General features: G+C 49.9%; 1 protein-coding gene across 2 annotated transcripts in view; it reads right to left on the bottom strand.

The window, feature by feature from the left end:
• The window catches only part of CNOT1 (CCR4-NOT transcription complex subunit 1), a 70,054-nt gene that overhangs the window by 16,584 nt on the left and 27,042 nt on the right, over window positions 1–26,428 (bottom strand). For both annotated transcript variants that reach the window (XM_063945850.1, XM_063945849.1), the window contains exons 22-31: window positions 16,063–16,141; window positions 15,766–15,987; window positions 15,548–15,688; window positions 8,992–9,171; window positions 8,799–8,915; window positions 8,603–8,713; window positions 1,084–1,161; window positions 716–968; window positions 513–643; window positions 128–424 (exon numbers count right to left, since the gene is read on the bottom strand). In XM_063945850.1, the coding sequence (XP_063801920.1) occupies window positions 128–424; window positions 513–643; window positions 716–968; window positions 1,084–1,161; window positions 8,603–8,713; window positions 8,799–8,915; window positions 8,992–9,171; window positions 15,548–15,688; window positions 15,766–15,987; window positions 16,063–16,141 (1,609 nt within the window). The remainder of the gene's footprint in view (window positions 1–127; window positions 425–512; window positions 644–715; window positions 969–1,083; window positions 1,162–8,602; window positions 8,714–8,798; window positions 8,916–8,991; window positions 9,172–15,547; window positions 15,689–15,765; window positions 15,988–16,062; window positions 16,142–26,428) is intronic.

Raw genomic sequence — 26,428 nt, forward strand, 5'->3', positions numbered from 1 at the left:
TCTCTATCCCCCACACAGGCCAGAGCCCTCTCTAACCCCCACATCACACCAGAGCCCTCTCTATCCACCCCACATCACACCAGAGCCCTCTCTATCCCCCCACATCACACAGGAGGATTAGCTGTACCCGCATAGCCGTGGCAAAGCTGTTCTTCAGGTTGGTGGCAATGCTCATCAGCAGAGGTTCACGGCAGGTGATCATGGCCATGCCGGCAGTCAGGTTGCGCATCATGTGATGAGCGGCCACACGCATACGCGACTCCTCCGAGTCCAGTGCAAAATCCTTGCGCACGATCTGCTCACAAGTGGTCATAGCGATCTTGATGGAGCGATCTACCACCGGGTGAACCAGCTCCTGCACCGCTCGCTCAATAGCTTGCCGGACGCACTGCTTGAGCTGCGGGTGAGCCTGGAACAGTGGAATCTGAGGAGAGAGACATCGCATGAGTCTGGTACCGATGAGACATGGACCTGCTGATGAGACAGCAGGGACCTGCCGAGAGGACACTTACCGTGGGATTGAGCGTGATGTGTGGGGCCAGCCCGGCCAGGGAATAGATGTGGATATCATGGTAGCTGTATTGGGGCTGTGGGGGCACGGTGACTGTGCAGGTGGTACTGGGCGGGGGAGCCGTGGCTGTAGCTGAAAGCAGAGAGACAATGAGACAGTGCTCAAGCGGAGACCACCGCCATCAGCAGATGTGGCAGCACCTACCTGTGAACACCGCATCAGACTCCTGCTTCTCAACAGAGGCCCAGAGTTTACCAGCCGTGCGGATGGCGTATTCGTTGGCATTGGTGATAGGGGGCAGCTCCTCCGGCTGTTTGACGTCTTTTTTGGGGGCAGAAAGCTGCTCGTCCAGAGACTTCAGGCGGTCCTTGTCTTTCAAGTGGCTGCCGGGCTTCAAGTCATTGATGTCGATGGCCAAATTCTTACACAGAACCTCAATTTCAAACTTCAGATTCAGCTGGAACGATGAACAGGAACATTACTGACTTGTGGCTTCAGGCAAGGGAGGGGGCAGAAAACAGCTTAGGGACATAAAGATGGGGTAATGTCCTTCCCATAAGATTCTCACTCACTTTCAAGTCATGCTCCTGATGAAGCTCCGCCAACACATTCATAATGCCCATGGTCCATGGATTTGGGGGTCTGAAAACCTGTGTACAACAAAAAGAGTCAAACAGGGATTTCACACTGAGAGGCCCACAGTGAGCCCAGACAATGGCGCCTGTCCCTTCAGCACTGGGGTCCGATGCTACGTCACTAATGCCTCTCCTGGGACCACAGCTTCATTGGGAAAGCCAAAACATGACGCCTAGACAGAAATGGTCCGGACAGAATCCAGGGACTGTGATAGTGACACCTTGTGGGCAGAGATGGAAGTGTGGTTTCAGATATGAAAAACTTTTCCACAGGGCAGGCAGGATTGTCATCAGAAAAGCTACGTAACTACAATCCTGCAAAGGCTCAAAAAGGTACAAAAGGCTAGAGAGCCTAGAACGGGTGCCACAAAAGGCTTGTAAAATAGATCTAGTTTGCTGTACTGCTAATGGGGGGCTATTGTAAAGGCAGATTGGCACCCAGTATTACAGCACCAACAGACAAAAATGCAGGGCGAACAAGGCTGCAGACTAACCCATCCTGAGGAGGCGTAATGAGAACAGAACGGCACTCGTCCTAATCCTATACTAAAGGAAGACTGGTTTTATGGCTTATCAGTAAGAGATCCTGAGATACATGTCCTATAAAGGAGGCTGAAAGTGTTGAACTGTCCGCCACAGCGCCCCCATTTCTCCTTCATCCACTAGGGGACACTGGAGAGCAGCAACAATGGGGATATAGTAGGCAGTAACTGGGAGCTGGCACTTTAAATTTATAACCATGTGACTAGCTCCTCCCCTACTATGTCACCCCTCCAAGCCAGTCTTTATTTTGTGCCCAAGGGAGCTGGTCACTCTTGGGATTACTCTTATAAAATCATGTTTTCTTCACAGACTGGCAGCTCTGCCTCTGCCAGTCTGCACCGTGGGAGCTGCCAGTGGGGTCCCATCGCAGCTGCATGCGGCTTGGGATGATCCCCGGGTGAAGGACACACTGCGCTCTCTGGAGACCAGCCAGACACCGCTGCGTGTCGGGGCCGCTCCATCGGCAGAAGATCCTTGGCAGCAGTGAGTATAAGTGGCCGGACACCGCTGCGTGTCGGGGCCACTCCATCAGGATCCCGCAGCGGCGGCGAGTACAAACCCCCCGCTCCCAGTTCTGCTCTCCGGCCCCGGCTCACATTCCCCCCGCTCTGCTCTCCGGCCTAGGCTCAGATAGCCGGCACAGGGATACCGCTTAACAAAGGCGCCTTTGCAATTTTGAATACGGCGCCATTACAGGGAAGGGGGGGCAGAGCTTAATCCCGCTCTGGACAGCTGGGCACAGCGCGCGCTGGCGGCCATGTTACAACGCTGCAGCACAGAGAGGGGGGATCTCAGCAGCTTCATCCCTGGAGTGAGTAGTTTCAGTGGGGCCTGGGGGCACTAAGGGATCGGTGAGGCACCTCTACTTTATTAATAGTGCCTGACTCTGCAAAGTAACGTGCAGGATACATAGGGCTGCTGTGGCTGCACTTCCTCCTGCTCTTCCCCCCCCCCCCCCCCCACTCCCTCCTTCTGCTTATTGGTGTGTGTGGGAGGGGGGGCCGTGACAGGTGCTGCTATGGCTCCAAGGCAGCACAGAACATTTTCCAATGTCAGAAGTGTTCTGCAAAATTCACCCAGGGACAGGCTGAAAATTCCCTTTTATGCGAGGATTGTGGGTCAGAGCCTTCTGCTCAGCCCTCATTAGAACCCCAGAGCACCCCTGTTTGGACAACACAGCTCACAGAGGTTATGTCCCTGTTGACTAGGGAACTTAAGGTCTCTCGGGAAGATAGAGAGGCGGCACGGTTCCAACAGCTTGTCCCGATACCGGAGCCTGAACCAGCATGAGCTCGTTCCCTGGCGAAATTAGTCGAAGGGCTCTCTAGGGCTGTAATCCCTTTCCAGGCCCCGTCCTATAGTTCCCCCTCCACTTTTTTCTTGTAGTGGGCTACGACCAGAGTCTATTAACAACGACACTTGGTACTAATGCTGTTTGTAATTTGGGGAATGTGTGTGGCATCAGACAAAAAGCCACTGTGGCTTAGTACGCTAGTAGCGGGAACATCTGAACACAGAGACACGGGTTTGAATCCCAACAAAAACTAACTTTAAGGGAAACATGCCTGTCACTGCATGTTATAGTGCAGGGATTACATAGGGCTACACTTCTGTAACCCTCCTTTCTTTTAGTTTAACTAAATGTAACACAGAAGGATTGTGCAGTGGAGCCATCTGCTCAGCCCTCAATGCAGCTGCAGCACGCTTCTGTTTGGACAGCTCTGCTTATGCAGGTTATGTCACTGTTAACCAGAGACCCTGTCCGTCATTTCTCCTCTCCAGGTTTCTAAAGGGAGGTTGCTATCCTCGATGTTACACGACTCTGCGGATGAGAGGCCTCTCTTAGAGGAGGCGATAGATGTCCAGGATACTGATGATGTCTGTTTTCGGTGGAGTCTGAACCAGTATCTCCGGTTATCGAGACGCTTTTTGCAGCAGTTCGTCTGGTGCTACAGGTAAATGAGTCGGAACTAGACATTTCACGTCCCTCGGGGCGCCAACGAAGAATGGACAGCGACCTTTCCAGTTTCGGATGAGCTGGATGTGCCCCTGACGGCGGCCTGGAAACATTCGGAAGCACAATTTCAGGTATCAAACAATGTTTGTCTTCCTATCCTTTCCCCGCAGATAGCAGGAAAAAAAAAAAAAAAAAAGATGAGACCTATCCAATTGTATACCCCTCGATGTATCGCTGGTACAAGAAGCTGCCGGTTCCTGGTGCAACCTCGCTGAAGGAGCCGTCGGAGAGGAATATGCGGCAGCAGGGGTTCTACTTTGTCCGGCGCAGGTAGGTTGTTGGGGAACAATTGTCCTCTGGGTTACAGGACGGTTTGCATCAGGATCAGCTGATACCTTTGGCAGATCATATTCACGAATCTGCTTTATATCTTTTGATGTCTCCAAGGACGTCTATATCCACTGAGCCGGAACTTCCGCCTTGGCTATCTTAACCCGACGACCTCTAGGGCTGCCACAGTGGCAGGCGGATATTGAATCCTGGTGGGCAGCAGAGGCGTTGCCCTTTACGGGCTTGGTCGGGAAGGATCTTACTGCCTGGATTTCTCAGGCCAATTGGGGTAAGTCCTCTTTTCTTTCCACTGCTGCTCCAGCTCCGAGACGGACCTATACCGGTCCTTCCTTTCGATCCTTTCGTGCCCCTTCCGGGATTCAAGGCTATGACAGGGGCGGTACCTCAGTCACCAGGGTATCTCGAAGTAAGAGGCTGAGGATCAACATCCGCTGCCCAGTCTGATGGTGGGTCCTCCACCACACCCACCGCATGACGGGCCTCCTTTCCTCCTGGGAGATCCCAGGGTAGGCGCTTGTCTGTGGTTTTTCTGGGAGGCCTGGGTATGTTTGGGTTAGGTTTCTCATCACTTGTGGTTACATACTCTATTTTAGAGTCCAACCGCCTCAGAGTTTCTTCACCACGTGTTTGCCGGTTTCAAACGACAGGAGAGTTATACTGCAGGCGGCGTTCCAGATGCTTCTATCCGCAAGGGTGCTGATCCCTGTTTTCATCGCATTATCGGAAACTAGGCTATGTCTCAGGCCTTTGTTTTTCCCATACCGGAGCCAGATAGCTCGGCCAGGCCTATTTTGATCTTAAAGGATCTCATTCCATTTTTTTAGGAATCCCTTCAGTCTGTTATTGCCAGTTAGGTGCATAACGGGTTTAGGCGTCATTAGACATTAGGGATGCCTGCTTACTGGTTCCCATTTGGCTTCCTCATCGGGCTTTACTCTGATTCGGGATATGGGTTACTCATTTTCACTTTTAGACCTTTCCGTTCGGTCTCTCTTCCGCTCACAGAGTGTTCATGAAAGTCATGGCAGTCAGGAGAGCCTTACTTCACAAACAGGGAGTGACGTTTGTTCCCTAGCTGGACAATCTACTGCTGGAGACCCACTCTGCAGATCGGTTGCTTCTGAATATCTGGATGATCCAGGATCTTCTGATACAGCACGGGTCTCATTTATGCCCCTCGCACAGTTTCTGTTCTTGGGGAGGATTCTCAACACGGTCTGTCAGATTTTTCCTTCTTCAGGACCAGCTCCTCTCTCTCTGCAGCCAAGTGCGGCGCTGAGAGAGGTCACCAACGTCCTCCTCTGAGCAGAGGAAAACAATCTTCATTCCAGGGATGGTCAAGCAGACAGGTAGGGCACCCGGGTGAGTGGACACTCCATCCCCGGAGTTTCGTCAGCTGGTCCACTGTTGGGGGAGACTTCCGATCGACCTCATGATGTTCCGACTGACTTCAACTGCCTCTTTACTGCTCTCGGACGAGAGCCTTGGCGGCTGTAGCCGTGCATGCCCTTACGGCTCCTTGGAACGTCTGGTTAGTTTCTTTCCTCCTTTCCTGTTACTACCTCAATTTCTGCAGCGCATAAAGGAAGAATGCACGCTAGTCTTCCCGGTGGCTCCAGTTTGGCCGTGCAGGACTTGGAACTCCACCCTGCACCTGTCGTCAGTAGAGGAGCCTTGGCTCCTGCCTCTCCAGGACAATCTGCTTCAACAGGGGCCTTTTCTTTGTTTAGCCTTACACAGGCTTCGTTTGACGGCGTGGCTGTTAACAAGACCTTCTAAGATGGAAGGAGTTCCTCGTTTGGTTATACCTACTATGCTCCGAACTCAGAAATCAGTTACCTTGTCTCACTATTACTACTTTTGGAAACTTTTTGTGGCCTGAGGTGAATAACTAGTATTTCCCCTTCGGTTTTTCATTTAGCCGCCTTCTTCGCTTTCTCCAGGTGGTGGTTTTCTCGACTGAGCCTCGACTTGGTTCAGCAGCGGTTCAGGTCTCTGCTCTTTCGGTTTTCTTCCAAAGGAGACTGGCCTTGCTGCCGGAAGTTCGGATTTTCTTGCAGGGAGTTCTCTAAATGCAGCCTCCTTTTCGCCCTCCAACGGCACCATGGGACCTCAAATGGGTTCTCACTTTTCTGCAGTCTCCATTATTTGATTTCTGGAGTCGGTGGGGATGTATTTTCTCACCGGGAAGGTGGTCCTTTCTTGATGGAAGCTTGACTCTCTCTCGCTCTTTCCCTATTATCGGCCTCCTTACCGGATATTCCAGGAGGATACGGCTAAGCTTCATGCTCAGATGTCGTTTCTTCCAAGGGTGATGTCTGCTTTTCACATAAATCAGCCACTTGCGTTTTCGGCCCTATTGGCGGATTCACCGGATTTGTGATCTTTGGATGTGGTCAGGGCGCTCCGACTATGTACAGACGGCTTCGACTATTCAGTAGTCTGTTTTCTTCTTTGTTCTGTACGCTGCTCCCGTCCTGGATGGCCGGTGTCCCAGCAGACGTTGGCCCGTTGGATACATCTGACCATCAGACAGGCTTATTTGGTGGTTGCTCGAGAGCCCCCGTCTTCCATTTCGGCGCGCTCTGTGGAACCTTCGTGGGCGGCCGCCCGCAGGGTTTCCGTGACTACTTCATGTCGCAATGCCACTTGGTCGGGCCCTCATACGTTTGTCACGTTGTACAGGTTTCACACTTATGGCCTCTGTGTCACAGTTTGGCAGGACTCTCAGCGCTCTCCCTCCCGTCTTGGGAGCTCTGGGACGTCCCCATTGTATCTGCACTCCAGTGGCCCCTAGTGGATGAAGAAGAAATCAGGATTTTGTTACTTGCCGATAAATACCTTTCTCAGATTCCACAGGGGCCACTGGACGCCCACCCAGCGCTGTTCCCTCCTACTTCACTTATCTGTTTGCAAGTCACTGTGTGACTGTCGTTTTGTTCATATTACCCTTTCACTATGTTTCCAGGTTTCCATGGTGTTATCCTGTTTTAACTGGCTTAAGGGAACCTCCTCTACTTTAACGTTGGTCTTTTCCAGCTCTCCTCGGGCACAGTTTTAACTAGACTGGCTTGGAGGGGAGACATAATAGGGGAGGAGCTAGTCACACGGTTATAAATTTAAAGTGCCAGCTCCCAGTTACTGCCTACTATATCCCCATTGTACTTGCACTCCAGTGGCCCCTATGGAATCGGAGAAAGGGCTTTATCGGTAAGTACCAAAATCCTGATTTCCAGACCACCACCACCCTCACTCTGGAAGGCCACCTTACTAAGACAGAGACAGCTTGCCTACCAATTCCAAACATGCAAGGTCTGTCCATTCACTAAAGACCTACTGAGAAGGCACAAGAGGATTTTTTTCAGAATGGATTATCCCTACGTGTTCCAGGAGGAACGTCACCACCTGGGTGGTCCGCTCATAAGAAAGGTCACTCTGGGAAGCCACAGAGTAAGGAACAGAGGAAGATGTGATGTAACAGGGATGTGGGGATCAGCATCATGTAGCTCTATGTAGTTAGAAACCTGGGACTAGCCCCAGCAAGGTCACTGTGGAAACGGGAGCATGGGCTGGCTAGTAGTCTACAGCTGGTGCTTGACAGTATTAGATCTCTGATCCTCCGCACACTTGCCAGACAGATCTTGAGTGCGACCCCTGCCTTGCTGGTAGAGTGTGGCTCTGTGGTCGGAACAGCACCAATCAGGTGCTGTGTGCACTGGACCACTTGCCTCTAGTAACAGTGTAGTTAGTAAGGTTTATAGCCCTAGAACAGGCATGTCCAAACTGTGGCCCTCCAGCTGTTGTGAAACTACATATCCCAGCATGCCCTGACAGTTTTGCTGTCAGAGAATGCTAAAGCTGTGTCAGGGCATGCTGGGATGTGTAGTTTCTCAACAGCTGGAGGGCCGCAGTTTGGACATGCCTGCACTAGAAGGATCACTGACTGGGCAGGTATTAGGTAGGGCTTACAGCATGCAAGGCCTGGGCTGTTACTTGTACACATTATCAGGTGCTCCAGGTTAGTGGATAGTGCCCATAACTGCTGAGATCTTTGCCAACACTCTCAACCAGAGGCATGACTGATGGACAACTGATGACGGGGAGAGATTATAGAGGGGGGAGGAGTCCGACAGGTCTGTGCCCAACGCCCACTAACGGCAGCAGATAAACCCCCTTCAGTTAATGTACGGGTAACAGGAACCGAACTTTCCCTCTCGCTCAATGTCACATCCGGGTACATTAACTGAAGGGGGTATAGACACAACCTTCCCACTGATAGGGTAACTTCCTCCTACAGTTGAGGCACCCCATGGGACAGTCTAGGACCATTACACCAGCCTCTGGAAGAAAGTATAATGCTAGTGGGGGAAGGTATAGTGTGCAGACACCTGCAGTGTCCCGGGTTTTGTACTGCACCAGGCAAGGAGGTGGTGACTGGGCATTCCACCTAGGATAACGGCGCTGTACAAAGAGAAATGAAGCCAGCACCTTATCACAAAGCGTACTCCCTGCAGCCGCCGGCCGGCAGTCAGACCTCTGCCCCCGAGTGCTGAAGGAACAGTCTGCACCAGACGCACAATGGTGCATTATTCATGCCACACATACCACACTCCTGATGCTGGATTCCAAGACTTTGGCAACAAAAGGCACAACGTAGAGCAGCTCCTGTTGTCCCTTCACGTAGGCTTCCAGCAGCAGGGACTTCAGATCCAAGTCCTACAGACAAAGCCAAACAGAGTGAGAAGAGAGCTGGTACCAGCCTGCGGCCAGCAGAGGCGCCCCACAACGCTAGCCTACTAACCGTGTGTAAGATTGGCTTGTTCTTGGCCAAAGTAATCATCCCCAGCCAATGGCCCAAGTTCTTCAGCAGAGAGCGATCAGAGAAGTTTGCGGCAGCTTTGTCGGACGTCAGCAGCACCTGGCAGAGGGTCACGTGATTAGGGCACAAGACGACTAAGGGGCCATACAAGAGACGAAGGAAGAGGCTGCCTTACCTTTATATTCCTATAGGTCTCCGCTAGGACCATCTTGTTGAACTCCGTGTTTTTCAGGGCATCCAGGAAGTTGGAGTATAAACTGTGAAAGTTCAATTCAATGCTGACTCGTTTCATCACCAAGTACTGCGACACCCACGGCATGAATTCATCTTTCACCGTCTCCTTCAGCTCTTCCACCTGTCACATAGCAGAAGATTATCACCGCAACATAGGGCCCAAAGTAAACCCTGGCACCTGCATGGAAAGCAGACACCATCTAGAGGGGGTACGGTATGGCTAGGGTCAGGCACTAGGGGCAGTTAGCCCTAGACACCCCCGGAGGGTTAGGGTATGGGGTAAAATAGGGATTTTTGTTTACTTACGGTAAAATCTCTCTGATTCCATCTGGGGGACGCTGCGCCGTTACTTGTGGGTTAGAGGTGTGTGGTTGTGGAGTTTGGCAAAAAACTATTAGAATCTAACTCCTCCCCCCTCTAACCCCTCCCATCTCCTTCCTGCCTAGCCAGTACCTCAGTTAACGTTTAGCCAAGCCAAAGGAGATAATTCTTTTCGGTCTAACTGGTTAAATCAGACAAACATATGGGAGGGATCGCAGCGTCCCCCAGATGGAATCAGAGAAAGAGATTTTACGGTAAGTAAACAAAAATCCCTATTTCTCTTTCATCCATCTGGGGGACGCTGCGCCGTTACTTGTGGTATTCCCAAAGCAAGCTAATGAGAGGAGGGAGAAGTAGACGGCATAGCCGTCCGTAACATCTGACGCCCAACAGAGGCAGTCTCCAAACCGAAAGTATGAAAATGGTAATAAACGTATGCATTGACGACCGGGTCGTCGCCCTACACAGCTGCTCAATAGATGCACCCCCGCGAGCAGCCCAAGAAGCTCCAACTCGAATGAGCTGGAATTGAGTCAGGAACTGAAACATCAGAAGACTGTTTGATGGTCGAAGTCACCCAACGAGCCACTGTGTTCTTGGAAGCCGGCCAATCTCGTTTGGACGCATCAATTAAAAACCAACAATGCATCCGTACGACAGATATGATCCGTACGAGATAATTAAACCGTAAGGCCCTAAGCATATCTAAGAGAACCAAATGGGAATCCTCCCCGGAAGGAGAAGGAGTAAACGCTGGAAGGACAATGTCCTGATTTAGATGAAACGCTGACACAACTTTTAGAAGGAAGGAAGGTCTTGTTCGCAGAACCACCCGGTCATCATGAAACACCAACAAGGGTGGTCTGCAAGAAAAAAGGGAGAGAGCTGCCAATTGAGATACTCGTCTTGCGGAGGCAATTGCCAATAGGAAAACAACTTTTGAACGTTAGATACCGCTATTCTACAGATTCCAAAGGATCAAATGGAGACTTCTGAGGAGCCGTAAGGACTAAGTGAAATTCCCAGAGAGGAACAAAAGGTGGCTGAATCCGAAGAACTTCCCTGAAGCAACGTCTGAACTTCTGGAATGATAGCTTTGAAAAAGAACCGACAAGGCAGAAACTTGACCCTCCAGTGAAGAAAGTCTCAGACCCTTATTGAGACCCTCCCGAAGGAAGGGTAACAGATGAGGGACTCTAAACAAATCCGGTGTTAAACCACGCTTTTCACACCAAGCAATGTAAATACGCCACACTCTGTGGTAAATTCCATAAGTCACCGGCTTTTTAGCCTAAATCATCGTTTACCTAACAGAGCGAGAAAAAAACCTCTTTTCCCTTAAAAAGTTGGATTCAAGAACCAAGCCGTCAAAACCAGCCGACCAAACCTGGGTAGTGACATGGTCCCTGAATCAGAAGATCTGGGCGCAGAGGGAGTCGGAATGGCTCCTCGATGACCATCTTGCGCAGAAGAGTGTACCACTGTCAGCGTGGCCAATCTGGGGCCACCAGGATGATAGGAAGACCGTCTCTCTGAATGCGTTGAAGCAGACGTGGAAACAATGGCAACGGTGGACACACATATCCCAGTTGAAAGTGCCACGGCGCTGACAGTGCATCGATTAGAACTGCTGGAGGGTCCTGAGTACACGACCCGTAGAGAGGAAGTTTGTTGTTGAGGCGAGACGCCATCCGATCTACATCGGGCATCAACCACCGGGCTACTAGAGTCAGAAACACCTCCTGGTGAAACTCCCACTCTCCCGGAAGCACTGTGTGACGGCTTAAGAAACCGCTTCCCAGTTCTCGATTCCTGGAATGTGAATCGCGGATATGGTCGGAACCCAATGTTCCGCCCCTGTGAGAATCTGAGCGACTTCTTTCCTGGCGGAGTAGCCTCGAGTGCCGCCTTGCTTGTTTATGTAAGCCACTGCCGTGGCGTTGTCGGACTGAATCCGCACTGGATGACCCTGAACCATGGTTCGAATCCGAAGTAGCGCCCACCGGATTGTCCTCAACTGTGAGATGTTGATCTGCAACTTTGACTGTTGACTGGTCCAGAGCCCTGGAAATTGATGAGTCTGAAACACTGCCCCCAACCTTTGAAGCTGGCGTCTGTAGTGACCATCACCCAAAACCAAAATTGTGAAAGGAACATATTTTGGTCACATTGGAACTGTGAAGCCACCAGCGACGCGACTGACGATTCTGTATAGACAAGCGGACCAGCTGCATTTCGAAATGAGGCCCTATCAGAGTCCAACAGTTGAGAAACCGGAGCCTGAAGGGGTCGAGCATGAAACTTGGCATATGGAACTGCCTCGAAGGTTGCCACCATCTTGCCTAATACCTGCATGCATCGGAGAACCGAAACCACCGGTAAATGCAGCCATGCTCGAATTCTGGACTGTATGTCCTGAATCTTGTCCTAAGGAAGAACCACTTTCTGGTTGTTGGCGTCGAATAAATGTCCCAGAAACATCATTTTCTGGGAAGGAAGCAAAGAAGACTTTGAACAATTTATTATTCATCCCAATGACTGTAGAGTCTCTCTTGTGAAACGCAAGCTCTTGTGAAGAATTAACTCCGACAGGGCCTTGATCAACAGATCATCCAAATATATAGTCATGATGACTCCCTGACACTGCAAAACTGCCACCACATGGCCCATGACCTTTGTGAATACCCGAGGAGTCGTGGATAGACCCAAGGGAAGAGCCTGAACTGAAAATGTCAAGGCCGACTGCGAATCTCAGAAGAGATTGATGGCCCGTCCAAATAGAGACAAGCAGATAGGCGTCTTATGTCTAAAGAGGCCAAATATCACCTTGGTTCCATGGTGACGATAATCGAGCGGATGGATTCCATCTTGAACTTTTGGGTTGAAATGAACCGTCCAGGTTGTCCACGAGTAAAATCCCCGACCCCTCTGCTGAGCGAGAACTAGAAGAATTTCTTCATTTCGTAAAAGAGTGGCTGTTGCATGACGAAGAGCTCGACGTCTGGAGGGACCGCTTGGAAGAGGAGTGATGAACACACGATATGGGACTGGTTCCTCGAGATCTAACAGATATCCTCTGGATATGACCTCCGTCACCCACCGATCTGGTTTCGACAGGAGCCACACTTCTTTGAACTGTAGTAACCGAGCCCCAACCGTCACTGATCCCTCCGGAGATCCTGAACAGTCATGCAGTAGGTTTGTCGGCAGGTTTACTTCTACCTCTGAATGCCTCTCTTCGTGGGTATCTGGAAAAAAACACGAAAGGAATGGAAACTACCTTTTTCCTTGTATACGCAAGGACCGAAACTTGTAGCATTCGGTTTCGTAGGAGCAACTGGAAGAAAGGGCTCTTGCCCTCCTGTAGTATCTGAAATAATCTTCTTGATTCAGACACCAAGAGAACTCACCTTTAAAGGGTACCGCCAAAAAGGTCTGTTTGGAGTCAAAATCGGCATTCCAAACCCGAAGCTAAAGAGACCGTCTTCCTGTCACGGTCAAGGCAGAAATACGGGATTGTAGAATCAACCAAGGCCTTACCCACATAAGTAAGAGCTTCCGAAATCTGTTCTGCTAATTGAATGTCCGATGGATCGTCAGACTGCATTCCAGTTATGACCTGTGCTAGTCAGTCGTCTGCGGCCTCGAGGACCCAAGCGCCAGCTAGAATTGTGATGAAGAGAACAGATTTAGGCATTGTATCAATCTTCCCATCTGTAGGATCTTTCAACGTCACAGACAGTATAGAAGAAATAACCGTAGCTCCTGCTAAATGTGAAATGGGAGCGTCTACCTTTTGGGCTGTTTCCCAAAATCTCATAGCTTCCTCTGCAAAAGGCTATAGAAATTTTTAATTTCTTAGGGCTTGGAAACGGGAATCCGGCTTAAGTCAGGGCTCCTTTAAAATATCCCTGTTATTAAGAGTCTGAAGGATGGTGTCTATCTAACACCTAAGCTAGTAGAAAAATCATCCTCCCAGACCGAAACCTCATCCTACTCTGGGTCTAGTTCCCCATCCTCCAACGGGAATGACTCCAACTCCTCCCCCAGAAAGTTATAGCGGGCAACGTCTGTCAGGTTTTTTTTTTTGTAGCAGAAGAACTGCCGGCAGAGTTTACAAACTTGTTTAGGGATTGAGTTAAATCAGCAAGACATCTGTCCAGATTTTGAGTCCACACCGGATGTTCCTGGCCCTAGAAGACATAGTCTGATCCACGGAACCTCTCTGTTGGTCCACCACAGATGCACCAGAGCATGAAGCACAGAGGGTATCCGCGTCCGCTCATAATCCGTTTTGCCCATAATCTGAGCCCACAGAGGCTCCACCCGAGTCTGACCGGACTCAGTCATCGATCTAGACTGACGCAATTCAGAAATGGAGGGTAGTGTCCCTTGAACAGGAAAAATAAACCAATCTTTAATAGGACTATAAATGCACTACAGTGAACCCATAATGCTAGTGACACCTAAGGTGATGACTGTTAGCTCACACTATGGCTAGAGAAACAAAAACCCAAATATACTTGCAGTTAGCTGATCCCCATTTGAGAAGACAAAGTGAGAAGTGCTGTTGCTTCTTATAGAAACTTCTCTCCGTGTTGAGCAGCACAGCGTCCCCTGTCAGCAGTAGAAGAAGATGGCGCCCGGAGCCCTCTGTACGCTGGAGGGGAGCGCGCGAGCTGCAGAGCAGGGCGGGAAGCCGTCCCTGTACAATTCTGTAAAAGCCGCGGCTGCTTACAGGGAGACACAACTAACCGGAAGTCAGTCTCTCCCGCGCGCCGCTGTACAGAGCGGCTTGTACGGCAACTGAATGTAAGCCCCGGGGAGCGCGACACCACTCTCCCGGCCCCTGAGCAGTATCACTACCATAGCCCCTGACAGTAAACCCCCAAATAAAGTTGACTGTCCAGCCCCGGAACGAGTCCCGTGTTGGAGGAGAGAAGGTGGAAGGGGGAGGGGGGCACGCATGGTAGTAGTGTATAGGAAGGCTGACAAAAGTACAAATATATATAGTAATAGAGCGGACAGCCCAATACTGTCAGTGACAGATTGTGGCTGTGTATCTTATCCCTGCCGCATCCTGTGTAGAGTAAAACGAGGCCCCAGTGACCGGAGTGTGGTGGCCTTCAGCGGCAGCGCAGAGTGGAACAAAACTAACTAAATCCACTCCAGCAGTACCTGCCACCTGTAAACAGGGACTAGGTACTTCAGAAAAGTCTAAAAATAATAAAAACCTCACTATCTAAGGAGAAAGAAAAGAACTGTGTCTGTACTCCACAGGCACAAAACTAAGACTGAGGTACTGGCTAGGCAGGAAGGAGATGGGAGGGGTTAGAGTCTAATAGTTCTGTGCCAAACTCCACAACCACACACCTCTAACCCACAAGTAACGGCGCAGCGTCCCCCAGATGGATGAAAGAGAAATACTTACCCCCATCCGATGTCGGCATTCTCACTGTCAGGATGCAGCGGTCAGTCAAGTGACCACCGGCAATCTAACCGCCAGATTTTCATACCCAACCATTCTGTGTGCGCCAATGTCTCAGTACCTACACCCCCCCATTATCTCCCCTGTGGACCCCTATGGAGCCAGAAGAAGAAAGCAGAACTACGGAGAATTACCCAGTGCCATGGTTCTCAAACATTCCCTGCCAACCTGTGTATGCAGAGTGAATATAAAGCCAGAAACCACCGTGTGCGACAGCTAGTAACTGAGAGCAAACATCACTATTACTATAGATTCTGCCCTACTCCTGCGGCCTATGCACAAGAGCGTACACTTTAACCCAACCCTAGATGTCCCGTGTCAGACCTAGCAGTGATGACGCAAAGTAATGGCCAGGACACCGCCAATCCCCAGCAGCTGTCTCCCTACTCTGCACGCTGATCCCTCAGTGACTGTGCCTAGGACACCGAGGTGTGTGTGTGCCTCCTTACTCTACATGCTGACCCCTCAGTGACTGTGCATAGTACACAGAGGTGTGTGTGCCTCCTTCCTCTACACGCTGATGCCTCAGTGACTGTGCCTAGGACACCGAGGTGTGTGTGTGCCTCCTTCCTCTGCACGCTGACCCCTCAGTGACTGTGCCTAGTACACTGAGGTGTGTGTGTGCCTCTTTACTCTGCACCCTGAGTGGACTGTCTGTATTGTACTGCAGCCACCCCCTGCCCCTCACCTTCTGCGTCATGTTGGACTGTGACAGGTTGTTGAAGATGAAGGCAATCTTCTCCTGCACGCTCTCAGGCGGTTCCACGATACTTTCCGTCTGGTCTGTGGCCACCAGCAGCGTGTCTATGTTTGTTGTGTTGATAGATGGCTGAAATAGAAAAAGCACGGATCAGAAGCTGCCGTCGCCAACGTCGTGGCACAGAACCCGCAGCAGCGAAGCCTTACCGGTACGTCCTTCTTGAAGCTGACCCCCGTGGGCCTGGTTATGGTGATGGTTTTGGCGGAGGTTGTAGGGGTAGCGGTGGTGACCGTGTTGGTGCTGACTGGGCCAGGAAGAGGAGCTTTGGCTGGAGTCTGGGCCTGGGAGAGTGCAATGCTTCCTGGCGTGGTGATGGAACCCTGCATCTTTACTGGAGGATCCCGGGACTGCTGGCCGTACTCTATGTACTGAACAATGGAGACAGACGTCAGACAGACAAGACAGACCAGACACCAGTAATATCCCAAAGAGCTGACACTCACCTCCTGCAAGTGATGAGGGAACTGGATAAAGTGACTAATGGAAGCCAAGTGCTGGCAATACTGGGGGTAATCTTTCAATCTAGAAATCGGAGACAGTGGATGAGAAGGAAACCCACCACACAGATCACTATAGGTCATCAGAGGAGGAGTGGAAAATAAGAATTTACTTACCGATAATTCTATTTCTCGGAGTCCGTAGTGGATGCTGGGGTTCCTGAAAGGACCATGGGGAATAGCGGCTCCGCAGGAGACAGGGCACAAAAAAGTAAAGCTTTTACCAGATCAGGTGGTGTGCACTGGCTCCTCCCCCTATGACCCTCCTCCAGACTCCAGTTAGGTACTGTGCCCGGACGAGCGTACACAATAAGGGAGGCAATTTGAATCCCGGGTAAGACTCATACCAGCCACACCAATCACACCGTACAACTTGTGATCTAAACCCAGTTAACAGTATGATAACAGAAAGAGCCTCTTAAAGATGGCTCCTTAACAATATAACCCGAATTTGTTAACAATAACTATGTACAGTATTGCAGATAATCCGCACTTGGGATGGGCGCCCAGCATCCACTACGGACTCCGAGAAATAGAATTATCGGTAAGTAAATTCTTATTTTCTCTATCGTCCTAAGTGGATGCTGGGGTTCCTGAAAGGACCATGGGGATTATACCAAAGCTCCCAAACGGGCGGGAGAGTGCGGATGACTCTGCAGCACCGAATGAGAGAATTCCAAGTCCTCTTTTGCCAGGGTATCAAATTTGTAGAATTTTACAAACGTGTTTTCCCCCGACCACGTAGCTGCTCGGCAGAATTGTAATGCCGAGACCCCTCGGGCAGCCGCCCAAGATGAGCCCACCTTCCTTGTGGAATGGGCCTTAACAGATTTAGGCTGTGGCAGGCCTGCCACAGAATGAGCAAGTTGAATTGTGTTACAAATCCAACGAGCAATCGTCTGCTTAGAAGCAGGGGCACCCAACTTGTTGGGTGCATATAGTATCAACAGCGAGTCAGATTTTCTGACTTCAGCCGTCCTTGAAATGTATATTTTTAAGGCTCTGACAACGTCCAACAACTTGGAGTCCTCCAAGTCGCCAGTGGCCGCAGGCACCACAATAGGTTGGTTCAGGTGAAACGCTGATACCACCTTAGGGAGAAAATGCGGACGAGTCCTCAGTTCTGCCCTATCCGAATGGAAGATTAGATAAGGGCTTTTATAAGATAAAGCCGCCAATTCAGATACTCTCCTGGCGGAAGCCAGGGCCAGTAACATAGTCACTTTCCATGTGAGATATTTAAAATCCACCTTTTTCAATGGTTCAAACCAATGGGATTTGAGGAAATCTAAAACTACATTTAGATCCCACGGTGCCACCGGAGGCAACACAGGAGGCTGTATATGCAGTACTCCTTTAACAAAAGTCTGTACCTCAGGAACTGAGGCCAATTCTTTTTGGAAGAATATTGACAGGGCCGAAATTTGAACCTTAATAGATCTCAATTTGAGACCCATAGACAATCCTGATTGTAGGAAATGTAGGAAACGACCCAGTTGAAATTCCTCCGTCGGAACACTCCGATCCTCGCACCACGCGACATATTTTCGCCAAATGCGGTGATAATGTTTCGCGGTGACTTCCTTCCTTGCCTTAATCAAGGTAGGAATGACTTCTTCTGGAATGCCTTTCCCTTTTAGGATCTGGCGTTCAACCGCCATGCCGTCAAACGCAGCCGCGGTAAGACTTGAAAGAGACAGGGACCCTGTTGTAGCAGGTCCCTTCTCAGAAGTAGAGGGCACGGGTCGTCCGTGACCAACTCTTGAAGTTCCGGGTACCAAGTCCTTCTTGGCCAATCCGGAGCCACTAGTATTGTTCTTACTCCTCTTCACCGTATAATCTTCAATACCTTTGGTATGAGAGGCAGAGGAGGAAACACATATACTGATTTGTACACCCAAGGTGTTACCAGTGCGTCCACAGCTATTGCCTGTGGATCTCTTGACCTGGCGCAATACTTGTCCAGTTTCTTGTTGAGGCGAGACGCCATCATGTCTACCATTGGTCTTTCCCAACAGTTTATTAGCATGTGGAAGACTTCTGGATGAAGACCCCACTCTCCCGGGTGAATATCGTGTCTGCTGAGGAAGTCTGCTTCCCAGTTGTCCACGCCCGGGAAGAACACTGCTGACAGTGCTATTACGTGATTTTCCGCCCAGCGAAGAATCTTGGCAGCTTCTGCCATTGCACTCCTGCTTCTTGTGCCGCCCTGTCTGTTTACATGGGCGACCGCCGTGATGTTGTCCGACTGAATCAACACCGGTTTTCCTTGCAGGAGTGGTTCCGCCTGGCTTAGAGCATTTTAGATTGCTCTTAGTACCAGAATGTTTATGTGAAGAGACTTTTTCAGGTTCGTCCATACCCCCTGGAAGTTTCTTCCTTGTGTGACTGCTCCCCAGCCTCTCAGGCTGGCGTCCGTGGTCACCAGGATCAAATCCTGTATGCCGAATCTGCGGCCCTCCAATAGATGAGCCTTTTGCAACCACCACAGAAGATATACCCTTGTCCTTGGCGACAGGGTTATTCGCAGGTGCATCTGAGGATGCGACCCTGACCATTTGTCCAACAGATCCCTTTGGAAAATTCTTGCATGGAATCTGCCGAATGGAATTGCTTCGTAAAAAGCCACCATTTTTCCCAGGACTCTTGTGCATTGATGTACAGACACCTTTCCTGGTTTTAGGAGGTTCCTGACAGGTCGGATAACTCCTTGGCTTTTTCCTCGGGAAGAAAAACCTTTTTCTGAACCGTGTCCAGAATCATCCCTAGGAACAGCAGACGTATCGTCGGAACAGCTGCGATTCTTGGAATATTTAGAATCCAGTCGTGCCGTCGAAGAACTACTTTAGATAGTGCTCTTCCGACCTTCAACTGTTCTCTGGAACTTGCCCTTTTTAGGTCGTGCAAGTAAGGGATAATTTAGATGCCTTTTTTCTTTGAAGAAACATCTTTTCGGCCATTACCTTGGTAAAAAGGCCCGGGGTGCCGTGGATAATTCAAACGGCATCGTCTGAAACTGATATTGACAGTTCTGTACCACGAACCAGAGGTACCCTTGATGAGAAGGACAAAATTTGGACATGGAGGTAATCCTTGATGTCCAGGGACACCATATAGTCCCCTTTTTTCCGGTTCGCTATCACTGCTCTGAGTGACTTTATCTCGATTTGAACCTTTTATGTAAGTGTTCAAAACATTTTAGATTTAGACTATGTGTCACCAAGCCGTCTGGCTTCAGTACCACCATATAGTGTGGAAAAATAATACCCTTTTCCTTGTCGTAGGAGGGGTACTTTGATTATCACCTGCTGGATATACAGCTTGTGAATTGTTTCCAATGCTGCCTCCCTGTCGGAGGGAGCCGTTGGTAAAGCAGACTTCAGGAACCTGCGAGGAGAAGATGTCTCGACTCTCCAATCTTTACCCCTGGGATAATACTCGTACGATCTAGGGGTCAACTTGCGAGTGATCCCACTGCGCCCTGAGACTCTTGAGACTACCCCCCCACCTTGAGTCCGCTTGCACGGCCCCAGCGTCATGCTGAGGACTTGGCAGACGCGGTGGAGGGCTTCTTTTCCTGGGAAAGGGCTGCCTGCTGCAGTCTACTTCCCTTACCTCTATGTCTGGGCAGATATGACTGGCCTTTTGCCTGCATGCCCTCATGGGAAAGGAAAGATTGAGGCTGAAAAGACGGTGTCTTTTTTAGCTGAGATGTAACTTGGGGTAAAAAAGGTTGGATTTCCCAGCTGTTGCTGTGGTCCCCAGGTCCGATGGACCGACCCCCAAATAACTCCTTCCCTTTATACAGCAATACTTCCATCTGCCGTATGGGATCTGTATCACCTGACCACTGTCGTGTCCCTGACATCTTCTGGGAGATATGGACAACGCACTTATCTTGATGCCAGAGAGCAAATATCCCTCTGTGCATCTCACATACATATATATAGAATGCATCCTATTAAATGCTCTACATGAATAAAATATTTTCAGTCAGGGAATCCGACCAAGCCAACCCAGCACTGCATCTCCAGGCTGATGGCGATCGCTGGTCGCAGTATAACCACCGTATGTGTGTATATACTTTTTAGGATATTTTTCCAGCTTCCTATCAGCTGGCTCCTTGAGGGCGGCCGTATCTGGAGACGGTAACGCCACTTGATAAGCGTGTGAGCGCCTTATCACCCTAAGGGGTGTTTCCCAACGTACCCTAATTTCTGGCGGGAAAGGGTATAACGCCAATATTTGCTATCGGGTTAACCCTACGCATCCTCACACACTTCATTTTATTTTATCTGATTCAGGAAAAACTACAGGTAGTTTTTTCACTCCCACATAATACCCTTTCTTGTGGTACTTGTAGTATCAGAAACACGTAACACCTCCTTCATTGCCCTTAACGTGTGGCCCTAATGAGAAATACGTTTGTTTATTCACCGTCGACACTGTATTTTAGTGTCCGTGTCTGTGTCTGTGTCGACCGACTGAGGTAAATGGGCGTTTTTAAAACCCCTGACGGTGTTTCTGAGACGCCTGGACCGGTCCTAATAGATTGTCGGCCGTCTCATGTCGTCAACCGACCTTGCAGCGTGTTGACATTCTCACGTAATTCTCTAAATAAGCCATCCATTCCGGTGTCGACTCCCTAGAGAGTGACATCACCATTACAGGCAATTTCTCCGCCTCCTCACCAACATCGTCCTCATACATGTCGACACACACGTACCGACACATAGCACACACACCGGGAATGCTCTGACAGAGGACAGGACCCACTAGCCCTTTGGGGAGACAGAGGGAGAGTCTGCCAGCACACACCAAAAACGCTATAATTATATAGGGACAACCCTATATAAGTGTTTCTCCCTTATAGCATCTTTTATATATATACAATATCGCCAAAATCAGTGCCCCCCCTCTCTGTTTTAACCCTGTTTCTGTAGTGCAGTGCAGGGGAGAGCCTGGGAGCCTTCTCTCCAGCTTTTCTGTGAGAGAAAATGGCGCTGTGTGCTGAGGAGATAGGCCCCGCCCCTTTTCCGGCGGGCTCGTCTCCCGCTATTTTTGAAGTTAGGCAGGGGTTAAATATCTCCATATAGCCTCTGTGGGCTATATGTGAGGTATTTTTTGCCTCTAATAAGGTTTTTATTTGCCTCTCAGAGCGCCCCCCCCAGCGCTCTGCACCCTCAGTGACTGTTGTGTGAAGTGTGCTGAGAGGAAAATGGCGCACAGCTGCAGTGCTGTGCGCTACCTTTATGAAGACTCAGGAGTCTTCAGCCGCCGATTTTGGACCTCTTCTCTCTTCAGCGTCTGCAAGGGGGCCGGCGGCGCGGCTCCGGTGACCATCCAGGCTGTACCTGTGATCGTCCCTCTGGAGCTAGTGTCCAGTAGCCAAGCAGCAAATCCACTCTGCACGCAGGTGAGTTCACTACTTCTCCCCTAAGTCCCTCGTTGCAGTGATCCTGTTGCCAGCAGGACTCACTGTAAAGTAAAAAACCTAAGCTAAACTTTCTCTAAGCAGCTCTTTAGGAGAGCCACCTAGATTGCACCCTTCTCGTTCGGGCACAAAATCTAACTGGAGTCTGGAGGAGGGTCATAGGGGGAGGAGCCAGTGCACACCACCTGATCTGGTAAAAGCTTTAATTTTTTGTGCCCTGTCTCCTGCGGAGCCGCTATTCCCCATGGTCCTTTCAGGAACCCCAGCATCCACTTAGGACGATAGAGAAACATCTACCAGTACATCCTATGTACACGACTGACATGCCACTTACCAGGCAATAGAATCAGGAGATGTAGCTGTGATGTATTGTGGCGTTACCCCATATTACACCGCTGACATTACATCCTATTGAGGACACAGACACTGGGGCATAGAGGGGCCATATAAGAGCTTTACCAGGAACAGACTGCAGTGTTACCGAGCGTAATCTGGCCACCGGGGCGTGTCCCGAAGATGGTGGCCATGTTTTGTGCTGGTAGGACCTTTCCCCAGACAGCCTAGCACCACCCAGAGGGAAGTCTGGCCAAAACGTACATACAATTGCTGCGGAATAAGTTCCGCCAACACCACAGATCTGGCAGAACATCTCTGGGCGAGTGTTAGCCCAGTCTCCACTTTGCCTCCTCTGATCAAGTGTAATGGAACAAGGCAACACATACAAGGGTCATAGATCTGCCTGAGGTGGTTTCCTACTCTAGGGTACGCTTCTGCAGCTAGGGCAGAAATGTCAGTTCTATGGTAGCCCAGCCCGGGAGCCCTGGAATGTGATGAAAATGCCACCAGACGGTCAGGCGTGCAGATTCAGTGCATGCTGGGCAGTAAGGAGTGAGCACTGCAGACAGCAGGCAGTGCCTGGCAATACCATTAGGAAGGAAGAAGCCGTCCGTGTATTTCCCCTCCCCCTTACAATACAAAAAACGGAACGCACAGAGTTCTCCAATAACATGCAGACCCTTTATCTGCTCACAGAGGACAGTATGGAGAGACTGGAAACCCCCAGCTGACCACCACATTTCTAAACACAGCTACAGGGGTCACTCAGACCCATTGCGACATCTGCATGAGCTAAAATAATGGAAAGGCGCCTGGACAGCTACTAGAGCAGGTCTGGCCAATCTGTGGCTCTCCAGCTGTTGTGAAACTACACATCCCAGCATGCTCTGCCACAGTTTCAGCATTTCACGACAGTTGGAGAGCCACAGGTTGGCCAGGCCTGTACTAGAGGGTCTGCAATTGGGTAGATCAAAGGGGACCAGACAAATGACCTTACACATCATCATTCAGGAGGCACCAAATGTGTGATAAGGTTGTCAAGCAAGGCCGCAGGGGTAGCATTCTGTCCTAGGTTTCCTTCTGCAGAATAAGGTTCTACAGATGGGTCCATGTTTATCTTGACCTTTAATAGGATAAACGGAGACTACAGCAGGGGATTAAATCCAACTGCCCAATGACTTAATCCCCTGCTGTATTGTTCTCTGTATTGTATTGCAGCGGAGAACAATAGATGAAGGGTTTATGTTAATAAACCATGTTGTGCCTAGGCGCAGCAAACTAGCCAAGATAACCGTGGACCCATCTGTAATTACAGTCTCTTCCACAGAGGAAAATCCGTGCCACCGCTTCCAAACCTCCAGATCTACAGACATAGGTAAACACAGTCTCCCCTTTCTTTATCATCCACTAGGGGTCACTGGAGTACTCTTGGGATATGGACGGGCGTAGCCGAACAAAGGCACTGAATATTCAAATTTAGGACTCTCCCCCCCCTCCATATCCCCGAGTACCTCAGTGTACGACCTCAGTGTTTTTTCGGTGCTCACAGCACGAACATCAAGGCTTGTGGGAAGAGCCCACATTTGAGATTTTATTTTTCTTTTTATTTTACACTTCCCTTCCCCAGTTTCTTGAAAAACAGGGGTCCGGGATGGTGCCGCTGCAAGGCAGCGTATGGCGTGTCGGTCCTCACAAAGAGCACCCTCACAGCCACAGGCGCTGCAAGGCAGCGTATGGCGTGTCGGTCCTCACAAAGAGCACCCTCACAGCCACAGGCGCTGCAAGGCAGCGCATGGCGTGTCGGTCCTCACAAAGAGCACCCTCACAGCCACAGGCAGCTGTCTCCTGCAGGCTGCACGGAGCTTACAGAAGAAGCTCCGTCACAGCCAGGATAGCACAGCCAAGATGATGATCTGAAAGCTGGACAGAGCTTAGAAGTCCGTCACAGCCAGCATCAGAAGCCCGTCTCAAGCTGGACGGAGCTTGCAGCACAAGGTATGGTGGGGTCAGGGCGGTCAGCTCACGCTGCCGCCCTGCAGTGTGGGGAAAGTGTTTATTTTTTCTGTTGCCCACAGCTGATTACAGCCGCCGCTCATGCCCCGCTGAATTATCTCCCTGCACCCGTTCCAAGAAGCAGAGCGGCCGCACGTCAACAGCTCCGAGCGGCCGCACGTCAATCACAGACGCCGGCCGCTCTCCCAGAGAGGACACAGCTCCGAGCGGCCGCACGTCAATCACAGACGGCGGCCGCTCTCCCATCGCTAAGCTGGACACTGCAGTATAGCTAGGGGGTGGTAACAGATTACACAGCTCCGAGCGGCCGCACGTCAATCAGACGCCGGCCGCTCTCCCAACGCTGGTACCCGGCCACTGCTGTACAAAGCGCCGCCCGAGCCAGCTACTCTGCAGAGAGCCAGCGACGCCGCTCTCATCCGGCGCCGCACGACTTCCGGCCGGCTCCCGCTGTCCGCTATACAGCCAGCTGCGGAGACAGGCTGCTGCCGCTGGCCTCCTACATCCGTCCCCCGCCGCTATCCGGCTCCCCGGCACCCCTCTGCTAGCTATTGCGGTGTAAGAGGGGACAGCACTACGGCTGAACAGGGGGAGATCGCGGGACACAAGGGGCTGATACGCTCTCCCTGCACCCGCTCCAATCCGCTGCAGGTAACATAGGATAGAAGTTACCTCACAAGCAGCGCAGCTGCAGGGGGGGTGAGGGGGGAGTAAATGCCCATAGCAGCAGAGGCTGCATGGGTTAACAAAAAGGCTGTTCAGTTTGTTAAGACTGCAATATAATATATACACTGCAGGCTGGTTTTAGAGTAACTGGAAGTTAACTAAGTGTATGGGTTTACTGTATAATAGACCTGTAATAACATATACGCTATTAAGCATATATTACCTGTATAAAAGGCTATTAAGCCTATATTAACACTGCCTGTACTGTGATTTTCAGTGAAAGCATAAGCCATTTTTAATCATTGCTGTTTTTCCAGCTTATAATTCCTGAACATTCCGGCCATACACCTTTACTCCAGTGGGAATTTTTAGTTCAGGATGATTCTAGAACATTCCTGCCCTACATCTTTAAGCCACCAGAAGGCGCAGGGGTGTTAGTAGGAATTTGGTTCGGGTTTCATGCCCATGTGAACTGCTTTTCACATAAAGAACACTTTAGAATATGCTGTTCAGCAATAACATATATATATATTGATATATATGCCATATAATAACTTTATTAAGTCGTGCAAGTGTCTGTTTGTTGCCTATTATGATGTCTGTCTACATAGCGAATAAGGCTCTAGTGCAGACTAAAATTGTTAACATTGGCAATTCAAATTAAAACAGCGGTAATCGGAGTCTCGGAATGACTCCGCCAGCGCTAACAAAAGACAGTCTTTCCAAAGGGCCAATTTTCCTTTGGGTACCAGAGTGTTTATTTCACTGGTCTTATAATTTAATGCACGATTCTATGTCAAATCTCACACCGATAACTACAAGTGAGAAGGGTACATTAGTCCAGCACGCAGATAGTGCGGGGTTTTGGACAACCATACATAATCGTTTCCAAAAGGACGCGATCCGCCATTGGTATGTGTTTCTGTCAAACATTATAAAAACCACAGATACATGTGGGTCACTAGAATCTATGTATGAAACCATGCCGATCACTGTTAAAATAAGCTGCAGAGCATATCTGTAAAGCTTCTGCTAACGCCGGTTATTTTCATGGTCGCTAGTTAAGCGCGACAATGCCAGAGCTTGTTTGCTCATACATTTGATCTACTTGTAACGGCATTTTATCCCTTTAGGCTATTCAGCCATTAGCGCATACTTGTAACGGCGTTTTATCCCTTTATAAGAAACAGTCACGCTGACGTTGACGACATGACGTTACAGTCAGCAAGCCAGTGGTTTGATGACCTCTTTTACAGTTGGGGAAGCGTGTCTTTACATGTTACAGTTGCGAGGTTTCAGGACTTCAACTCATACATGTCTCAGCTATTTACAGCTTAAAGTACAAAACGGCCTCTGTCGAACGGTTGGCAGGTTGTCATTTAGTCTTTGCTGGTTTATAAACCAGGCAGTAGTACGCCAACAGAGTCAAAGTTACTTATTCCCTTCTGTTTGAGCAAAACCAAACAGCTCTGTCGCAATATCAGTCAGCAAGTCATTTACTACAGTTAGAAAATGGATTTTCTGCGGTTAGTATTTGCTTATTGGAGCCACAAAATTTGCATAATTGCATTGGATCTTCACAATGCGTATTTACCCAGTCCGGTTTGTTCATCACAGGTTCTAGCGTTTGCAAATCGCCACAACCATTAACCATTTCATGTCTACCGTTGCTTATCGCTTTGGGTATTTACCAAAGTGATGTTCGGATGATAGCTCATCTCACATAAGAACTCTGTCTCAACAAAGTTCCTCTAACTTGCGCTACTAAGGTATACTGCGGTAGCAGATCAAGTTCGAAAACAATCGCATCTAATTCCGTCTAAACGATGTCAATTCCTAGGTAAGATTATAAATACGGTAAAT

The sequence above is a fragment of the Pseudophryne corroboree genome, chromosome 11, assembly GCF_028390025.1.
Source record: "Pseudophryne corroboree isolate aPseCor3 chromosome 11, aPseCor3.hap2, whole genome shotgun sequence".
Classification (NCBI taxonomy): domain Eukaryota; kingdom Metazoa; phylum Chordata; class Amphibia; order Anura; family Myobatrachidae; genus Pseudophryne; species Pseudophryne corroboree.